At 32.7% G+C, this 11,013-nt stretch overlaps 1 protein-coding gene across 1 annotated transcript in view; it reads right to left on the bottom strand.

Moving 5' to 3' along the window:
* Positions 1–7,682: 7,682 nt before the first annotated feature.
* The window catches only part of LOC135218134 (FGGY carbohydrate kinase domain-containing protein-like), a 114,203-nt gene continuing 110,872 nt past the window's right edge, over positions 7,683–11,013 (bottom strand). The window contains 3 exon segments of the mRNA XM_064254281.1: positions 7,683–7,897; positions 8,025–8,082; positions 8,084–8,143. Of these exon segments, the coding sequence (XP_064110351.1) occupies positions 7,683–7,897; positions 8,025–8,082; positions 8,084–8,143 (333 nt within the window).

Here is an 11,013-nt window from a genome sequence, read left to right as displayed (position 1 = left end):
AGGTTCGTTGCAGCATTCCTTCGGCCCCATAGCTGCACCCTCCTGTACCTCCATTCATATCCCCTCTTCCATCTTGCTATCCATCCTCTCCTAACAATTATTTTATGATGCAACTGCGAAGTTTTCCTGTAGTTACATATTTCAAACCTATCTACTCTAAATTTCCCTTTCAGCGCCGAATGACTTCATAGGTCCCCAGTGCTTGGCCTTTGGTTAGCCTAAAATCTATACTCCATTTGTCAGAATGTGACCGTTATGATGGCTCATCCCATAAATGCTGCTGCCGCCACGGTACATTCACGTATTTTTGTTTACTATTTTGGGATGTTATGTTTCATCGTGCGTTGTCATTGCACATTTTTGTGGGCTGAAGAATGTGAGAAATTTGCATATGTTTTTTTTTTTTTTAGTAATTTATTCCTTTTGCTTTGTTGTCGTTTTCATTAGTTTACCTTGATTATACTATTTGTCCCTAGAAGTTGAGCGTCTCAATTCTGAATGTGACGTCACCAAAAATTTTAAAAAATTCTGTTGCTGATACACTTCTTTAATCTCGGTGATGGTTGTAATACACTGGAAGCTTTTTAGACAGTCCTCAGAATTGCAATTCATACCTTCCAAAGCTGTTTGTCTTTTGTTTTGACGTTGATCTGATATAAAATATGTATATATATATATATATATATTATATATAGATATCTATAATATATATTATATATATATATATATATATATATATATATATATATATATATATTATATATATATAAATATACATTATAGTATTTATATAGGCCTATGCATGTATATATATATATATATATATATATAATATATATATATATATATATATATATATATAAATTTTTTTTTCTTTTTAATTTTCGTGTTCTCTTTGTAGCAATGAATGTGTCTTTTAGATTCTAAGTAGACCATTTCTCCATGTACTAGCTTAGGCTAGGTTAGTTATTGCAGCTTGTAATGTTCTGTCTGAACTGATGCTGTCAAGTTGTAATCTAGGCCTTAAGTTATGTTTACGGCCATAATTGTAAACCATTTACGTTTTTTTGTTTTTTGTTAGTTGTGAACAAAACTGTAGGTTTTCTTCAAGAATTAGTTTAAGTAGTGTCACATAAGGCAGCATATATTCAGGCATTTGAACTCACTTTATCTCATAATGATATGAAGTAAAATTTTTAGGTGTATGAATGAAAGACAATGTTCAAAATATGAATTACAAGAAATGTGTTTTCTGTTATTTGAAAAATTAACAACTGAAATTATCATAAAAACTAAAAAGGTACTAAAATTTCAAGTGTGTTTTGTAAGCCAAATAGAATAATTGTTGGCAAAAACATTATTAACTTCTACCAGTAATGACAATACTACTATACATTCCGTTGGTTTCTACAAACTATTCCAGGAATTAGATATAAAAATCATAAGTGGTTTCTACAGTTTTCTAGATTGCTAAGATTTGTCACAAGAATCCTATTACCAACATTATAGCTATTGAAGTAAGAATTTAACTAAATGAATGCTCCATATTAATAGTTAAACGAATATAAACAGGAATAGCTGCACTGACAATGCCCATCATGTAATACTGTTGAATGATTTTATAGGGTAGTTTCACTATATTTTTTAAGAAGATTTTGTTGTAACTAAAGTTTTCAGTAATTTCCAGGATCTAACAAGGCATGCACAACTTCCATATTGCCTGTGTCACCAAAAATAATGCACAAATTACTGGCTCTTCCCACAGAGAAAAAGACATTCACATGGTAACACTGTTTGTAAAATTTGTAAGTACAGATCAATACTATTTTAGTTAATACTAGTTTCAGCAATGGTGGATTACTCAAAAATCATGAAGTAACACTAGTTTGTGAAGTTATTTCAACTGTTGTAAGTGATGTGACCTAGAGAATTTTTCTACTGCAGCAGCACATGAGTACAGGTACATCATTGTTACAACATATACCTCCAACCTTTAATATGTTAGGCAGTATGCATTAAGTATCTGGACACATATACATTAGCTCATAATGATATGAGGGCAAGTTTAAAGGTATGAAAGAAAGATAAATAACAGTAAAAGTGAATTACAACAGATTTTATTGTTTCATTTAAAAAATAAACATGACTGGAATGATTATCACTCTAATGGGAACAAGGACTTTAAATTTTCCATGTGAGCAACAAGAACTTGCTTGTGAAACATTATGAACTGGCCAGTAGTGACAGTGCTACATTTAGTTTTTGTATATTTCATTAGTTTCTATAATTGTTCCTGAAAAATATGACAATATTTATGTTATTGTACATTTCTCCAGTGCTAAGATTTGTCAAAAGAATCTCATCACCATCATAATTGACAGCTAGTATTGAAGAAAGATTTTACTAGTTGAATGCTACATAATTAATATAATTAGACTTCTAACTAATGGAAATAGGATTAGCTGCACTAGCAATGATATACTTGGAATGAGTTTATGATTAATTTCACTATTTTTAAAGCAAAGTTACAACCTAAGTCCTCCACATATTCTCCAGGATTTACCGAGGTACATTCAACTTACAAGATACTTTGGCCTAAGAGATCAGATGAGAAGTGATGCCTTCAACGGGGTATGGTGAAGAGAAATAAGGAACCATTATGCACTGCGCTCTTCCTAAGGAGAATGAGCATATACTGGATAACGCTGTATTTTGCAAAATTTACGAGTATATATCAATCCTATTGTAGTAATAATTTGCAGCACATGTGTAACATCATTGTTAGAAAATAAAATACCTCCAGTCCTTAATATGTTAGGCAGTATGTACTCTGGTACATATCTGGAACCATACAGTACATATAGCTACAGAAAGTTGTGTGTTTAAAAGGTGTGAATGAAAGATGAACACTGCATGTTAGTTACAAGTAGTTTTTATTGTAAATAACTGTATAAAGATATAAAAAGTTTCTTGGATAATTAATTAAAATACGGGAATGATTATCACACTAATGGGCACAAAGATTTTTCAAATCTTCCCTGTAGCAACAAGAACTTAATTGTTTGTGAAACATTATGAACTTCTACCAGAAATGAGTCCTACACTTTACTTAATCTAATGAAACAACATGACATTGAAATAGTTTCTATTACTTATTCTTGAAAAATATAACAAAATATTCTTAAGTAGTTGTACTTTTATTTCTCCAGAGTGCTAAGAATCTCATCATGATCATACTTAATAGCTATTGAAGTAAACTATTGAAATAAAATTTAGTTAGTCTAATTAATCTAATTAGACTTGAACTAATCAAAAACAGGTAATAGCTGCACTGACAATGCCTATATTGATATTGTATAAATTTGAATGCATTTAGTATTGGAAAATTTCACTGAAGCAATCATGATGCATTCCCTAAACATTTTTACAGCAAAGTTTAACTAAAGTTCGTATTATATTTTCCAGGATCCAACAAGGCATGCACAACTTTGCACATACATTTTCCTTAATGCTAAGGTCAGTAGGAATAAGGAACAAATTGCTGTGCTCTTCTTATGGAGAACATGCACGGACTGGATAACATTTCATATTTTGCAAAATTTGTAAGTAAATCCATTTCAATCCTATTTTAACTTAAACTTTGGCAAGAGTGAATAACTTGAGAAAACATGGAGTGAAACTAGAGTTTGGTCAGGTTACTTAAGCTATTTTAAGTCTTTTGAATTAGAGAATTTCTCCAGTCATACATTAGTTTGGAATGCCAAACAAAATACTCGGATACTAACCAGGCATACTTTTACTGAAATCTGGCAGCATGCATGCTAGCCTGAACACAATTTCAAGGAAATATCTGAGTTGCAGAAAGCTTAGGTCATAAATCAAGACACTTAAAAACATCCCATTTTCATTAAAAAAATATTTTCAGGTATTACATATAATTGGCTCACATGACATGAGAAGCTGTGGTTTAATAATTTTCGAAAGAAGAAACTATATATTTAGTTAAGTTTTTTCACTTTCCTATCTAATATACTTTATAAAAAAAACTTTGCAATTTACATAAGTTATAGATGTACGTATTCCACTCATCAATTTAGGCTTTCTGCTTAAATTGAGGAGGGGAGTGTAGTTTGTATGAGGCACTGCATGCAGTTTTGTCTTTTATTTTTTTCATTCTCTTTTCTGTCTTCCCACATGCCTTATATACAATATTATTAATGATGGACAATGTGGTTTGCTTAAACTACCATACATAACTGCACTTTACACCAACAAAAACAATAAGGGGGTTTGGTAGTCAGTGTTATTGACCATATGATGTTCATCTAGACCATATGATGTTCATCTAAACTTGTATGTGATTGTCACCCTCACATATTAAAATAAACTTTATACTAAAACATAGTACCTTTATTCATCATGCCATGGCAGTTACAACACACACTCAAACTACTTCAAGCTAAAACACACACACATACAGAACACTTAGCTTTCATGTAATAGCTACCAACAGCAAATGCATCTTTATAATGATATAATAATATAATGATATAATAATATAATAATATATATAGTAGTAAAAAAATTCACCAAGATCATTTCTTTTTTAGCACTATTAAACATACATACATGTTTAATATTGACTTCAACAAACCTTGGAAATAACTCGCACCAAAGGGAATTATAATTTAATAAGTGCTTTGCTTTCTACTGCACTAGCCAGATTTTGAACCTGGGCTTTAACTTTAAAACAACAATAAAAAGTGATAATGACTGACCACCTGGCCTTGGAGAGGTCAAGTTTACACTTCATTGTTGTTTCTAAACCAAAGGCTCGGGTTTGAATTGTGGGCTATGGTGACCAAAGTCACTATCAGTAGTTTTAAATAAAAAAAACCTGGGTATGAATTAGGCTGGCACAGACACACTTATCTATAATTATAATTTCCATTGGTTGTAAGTTAAGGGTAAGGTATGATGATCTCGGTAATAAACAATATTTGTCTTAATATACATATATTTTTCTTAATTTGTTAATCCCATAGTTAATAGCTAAGTCCCAACATGTTTGTAACCAAGGGTTAAATTAAACAGCGTAACAAAAAGGTATTGACCTCATGTCAATAAACAGACTGTAGGAACCTTCCTGCACAATAACCTAATTCATAAGATGAAAAATATAACTTTCACAGAAGAGACATACAAATAATTGGCAGTTAAATGAAGCTGCATTAGAAGGCTTCCTTTACTAGTGAGTTTACTTGCCAGTTCGAGTCTGTTCCATGATGCTATGATATTCCATCTGATTTTTCTCGCATCTTGAGGAAAAACTGCATACTTTCCATTATGAAACCTACAGGAAACACATAAATTCAAAGTAATTAGAGATCAACTAAATATCAGTATATGTAATAAACAAATTTTCAGTATTGAAGCCATCTCTGGAACTTTCAATAAAACTACATAACTCATAATATTACCAAAGAACCATTCAAAATCACTTAGTATTATTAAATTGTTTTAACAATAAGTGTATTCAAAAAGCAGTTTTTTCAGATTAGAAATGAGTGGAAAGTAAGATTCCCTATGTTGAACTTTGTTTCCATACAGAAGAGCTAGCTTAACAATCCTTCCATGCACTTCCCACCTTGGCTTTCATAAACACACTTCTCAACCTTTTGCATGACTTTTCTTGCACACCACTACTGTGATGTTTACTCCTAAATATGACATAAATCACCAGCTTCTATTTTCACACCATTTATATAAACATTCACCGCTCCTATCTTCCTCATTTCCATTTAGTCACAACCTTACTCTTGACTCTTGCTCACATTTAATCAGAACACTTTTCTTACAAATGCTTTGGGTGACTTCAACCAGTTTCTACAACTTCTCTTCATTGCTAAACAATAAAAACATCAGCCTATACTCTTCAATCCACAATTCATTTCTTACCGGAATACTTTGGACCTACATCTACTGCCCTTTCTCGGACTTCCCACATTCCTCCAACCATAAAGACCTAACACACCATTGCATGTCTCAGACCCACTTTACCTTGACGCAGTCTCTCTCTTGTCCATGCATCCTTAAACAATCACTCCCTTGTCCATGCATTTTAACGAACACTTAACTACAATCACAAACTTTTAAACCTCCTGAAAAATTCGTTTCTCCTGTACATTATTTCCAATCTCCTTATTGCCTCTTATATGCATTCTAACAAACATTTGAATGCAATCATAAACTTTTAATTCTATTGAAAAACTTATATTTTTTCCCATACAATGTCTCAACCACCTCATTTCGTGTGGTAATTATTTCATTAGCTCTTTAGGTCTGTATATGTTACATTCAGCTTTTACTTTTATTTTTGAACTTGGCAAATACAGTTTTATAAGACACTAATCCACACAACCCAATTTAGCAAATACAGTTTATAAAAACACTTAATCCACACACCGTCTTTGTTCTCACTGAAGTCTTATCATACATATCCTATGGTATTCTAAGTGATGTTACACATGTCCAAATAATTCTTACAGTCTCCTGTATCACCTTTACCTTTGTACAGTGGGGCAATTCTTCCTCTTACCATTCATGAAGTAACTTCTTTCACAAAATATACATAATTCATAAATGCTAGTTTGACAATCCATCACACTATCACACTAGCAATATTTAAATTGTGATCACATCAACTTCTTGTTTTTTGTTTTTGATCTTCACCTCTTAATTGCCTTCCTTGCATCCTCAACTGTCACTTCCCAATAGCATTTTCACCCTACCACTTCCATTTGTATTCTTTCAGTTTCTACCTTTCATTCTGCCTTCCTTGTCCTCCCCCAGTCAAACAGTCTTCTAAAATACCCACTCTTTTAAATTTACATAATTTTAATCTGTGATCCAATTGTGCATTACTTGAACTCTTAAGACTTAAGCACTTTTTTTTCTTCATTTTAATACACAGTATGGGCTGCCAACATCATGGCCCCCACCCACATGGTGACTCACACCATACATCTGCAAGTTATGGGGTCTAAAACCCTTCACAAGGCAGTCCACTTCCTTGATGTACATTGCACAGCAGTTGTTCCCCAAACCACTGACAATACCTAAGGTAAGAGTTTTTTGGCAGCAGTCATCAGTGAACAGACAGCCATGATCGTTCATGGTGTTTCTTAATAAGAGTGACTAAAGAAAAAAAAAAAATACTGGATAATACTGGATAAAGATGATCTGTTACATTTTGTATATCTATTCAGAAAACAGAAGTTGCAACTGGATGTCTTTCAGGCCTAGTAAATATGTTCTATACTGGGGAAGTAAAGAATAGATCATGAATATGAATAAATGAAAAAATAAAACTGTTCAGATGAGCTGTTTGCATAATTCAAGTGGAATAAAAGTTGAAAAGGTAATTTAGATTATGAAGAAAATGCACTAAAAAATTCAGCAGAGGTGCAAACACAAATTAGGGTAAACAGTTTAGTAGACAATTAAGACATTGAATCTGAAATAAGACAATGGAATATTAGGTAAAGTTTCTAATCCAAATGCCAAAAGGGGTTTCAGGCCATTCGTTCCCTCCCTCAAGTATTGTAGACCTCTAATGTATTTGTTGCTTAACATATAATTTTGTTCGAGTGTATCTGGAACAATGGGGTGAACAAGTTGTGTTAATCTTCCCTCCAAGGCTTGGAAGGCCATATAAAGAGTAATATAACAAACCTCTTCAATTCTTTCACTGGTTGAAAAGCATCAGCACTACCTCCCATTGCAACAGCAGCTGAGATTAAGTCTGGGAATTCTTTTGAAGAAGCTGCTGCCCCAAGCATGCTAGATCCTAAGAGCACAGACTGTTTGGTGTGAGGGATGAGGACTGGAATACCTATTGTTGAAATATTGAAATGTCAATAAAAGGAACTTAATTGCCAAATACTCATTACACAGTATACATAACATACAGTGAAATATATACTTATACATAAAATAAAAATAAGTGCATTGTATACTCACCTAGGCATCTGCATGAATGCGGATGAATAACTCAGACTTTGAGAGTCCACCACACATGAGGAACGGATGATATAACATGGCCAAATGAAGTAAGCTGTTCTATGATATGCCGAGTTCCATACTGCATTTTGAAGACAAATGTGTTTAGTGTTATCATGCTGTTAGTTCTAAAGTAAACATACAAGAAAATGTCTGTGATCCATTTTGCATTTGGTCATAATTTAACATGAATACTCTTCAGATGGAGCTATCTGCTCATCTTGATCCAATGATGAACAAAATACAGTTACTATAGTAAAAAAAAAAACAAAAATTAATTCTCATAAATTTACAGCAGACTTTGCATACTGTGGGAGACTTCAAAGTAATGATGAAATTTAAAAAAACTGGAAGGATAAGAAAGAAATATGTTATAAGGAAGGGAAGAATTTTCACAAATTTACACACTTTTATGCTGAATCATCCCCCTGACCCCTACTTTACATCCAGGTACACAGGAATTGAAATACTGTATGTACTGAGAATAGGAAACATGGAAATATACTATGAGAGAGAGAGAGAGAGAGAGAGAGAGAGAGAGAGAGAGAGAGAGAGAGAGAGATGAGAGAGAGAGAGAGAGAGCACGTGCACATATATTTATTGCTTGAATTTTTGTAACCCGCACTTCACATTCTAAATGTATAGTGGAGTTTAATGATTGTTAACTAGTATTTAACAACATATGCTAGGAGTCAGTATCTAAATTTTCATTGTACAGTACTACAGTACTGTACATAATTAGTCTTAAAAAACAGTAATACATGTACAAATAGTGTAATTTGGCATTACAGTGGTACCTCGAGATACGAAATTAATTCGTTCCGAGACGGCCTTCGTATCATGAGTTTTTCGTATCTTGGAACTCATTTTACATGTGAAATGGCTAATCTGTTCCAAGCCCTCCAAAAACACCCCAGTAAATTATATTTCCAGGCCTAAAACACATGTTCTAGGGTTACGACGGAAGAAATATGACTCCAAAGGCAAAATACTGTACATACTTGAGTAATATTTAACTGCATGTAATGTTCAACCCCATTTTTACTGCATATATTAGGACTTTAGCCATTTTTACTGCATATATCAGGACTTAGCATATGTACCCTTAGCAATAAGCCTAGCCTATGTTAGCGGTTGCTACTGTAGCCTAGTCTATGATTCTGACATCTAAACCTAAGAGCTAAAAGCTTTTAGAATATGCCAATAAAATGTGTAAATAATCAGTATGTACTCATTTCAAATAATTATTAATTAATCATTAACTATAGTACACAAACAAACAAAAAACAAACCTTCCAATCGATTGTTACATTCAGCTCTTACCCGTCTTACGAGTATCGAACGAGCGCCAAGCAATCATTTTTCCTAGCACAAAGTAAGCCATAAATTGTCATTAGTATCTCTCTTCAACTAATGGAACCACCAAACATTATAATAACCATTCATTTCTATTCTTTATTCTATCTTTACCTAATAGAGATACCGAGTTACTGACAGCTATAATGAAACATACGTAACGTAATAATAAAAGAGAGAAAAAGAATTCTAAAAAATACGTAGTATTGTTGGCAGTCTGATTTATTTTTATGTTTATTTTTATGATATTAATTCACAATTTTTTTATTAAATGTATTGCATGTACTCATTTCAAATAATTATTAAGTAACCATTAACTATAATAAACAAACAAACAAAAAAAAGCTTCCAAACGTCTGTTTACGTACATCCAGCACTTATGAGTATTGAACGATCGCCAAGCAATCACTTTTACACAGTAAGCCATAAATTTTCATTATCTCTCTTCAACTACTGAAACTACCAACAGTATAATAACCATTCATTTCTAGTTCTTTATTCTATCTTTACGTAATGTTTTTTTTTTTTTTTTTATTAAATGTATTGCAGAATAAGTTTTTCATTTACAGCAACCTTTTACCAATAGAATACTTAAAGCAAACAAGGGATAGATGCTGACCAATAGGAGAGCAGGACCTTATGGGGTGACTAGCATCAGGAACCAATGGGAGAGCGGGAGGATGGTGGGAGAGTTTACTCAGTTGGCGGCGCGGGAGTTTTAAAATTGTTCTCGGTGGTCCAGGCGAATCTCGGGACTTTACAGCAACAAATTTGTATCTTGAAAACTTTTTGTATGTAGAGCAGTAAAATTTTTCGCATTGGCTTCGTATCTCGAGTTTTTCGTAAGTACTAATGTAAATTGAGCAAGCAATAGTGTGAACTGTATATGGTATACTCCAGTACTGTACTACCTATTATTGTGCCATTATTGCATTTATAATGCATATGCTTTGTGCACTGCTGTAAATACCACTGTACTCTACATATATATATCAACAGATACCTGTGTGGATTTTTTTTTGTTACTGCTGTATCTTTCTTACTGACCAGTGCAGCAGCTCATTCACAATGAGTATAAATATCGCTCAGTACAGCTCTGTATCACTTGCATAAAAGGAGTTTAAAGAGGTATGTTCATACATATACAGTATTTCTTATACTTTGATATATATACTGAAATGTTTTTGCTGAGAGACTTTTAAGTAACAGTGTGTGTATGTCATCAAGTCTCAAAATCAAATTTTTTGAACTAGTCTACTGTACCATTATAAATCGATGTAGACTGAATAACTGGACAAACAATTGTATTAGCCTAATACCACTGTATATAGTAACGTGTTATGTTGTTGAATGGAAGGTTTTTGTTGGCAGAAGTGAGTGTTAAAAAAATACTGACCCCAGAAATTATCAATTATAAAAAAATCATACTCTTGGTAGCCAGTGTATGGAATGTTTACATTAAGATTTTGAGCCACTATTGTAATAATAATGTAAAGCAATTGGAGGCTGAGCATGATGGTACTGTTGAAAATTACTGATAAACATAGCACAGACACTTATAAAACTGATGTTATCGTGACAGTTAAACAGCTACTG

The sequence above is a fragment of the Macrobrachium nipponense genome, chromosome 9 (genome assembly GCF_015104395.2).
Source record: "Macrobrachium nipponense isolate FS-2020 chromosome 9, ASM1510439v2, whole genome shotgun sequence".
In the NCBI taxonomy this organism is placed as follows: Eukaryota; Metazoa; Arthropoda; class Malacostraca; order Decapoda; family Palaemonidae; genus Macrobrachium; species Macrobrachium nipponense.
This window is presented reverse-complemented; position numbering and strand designations above follow the sequence as displayed.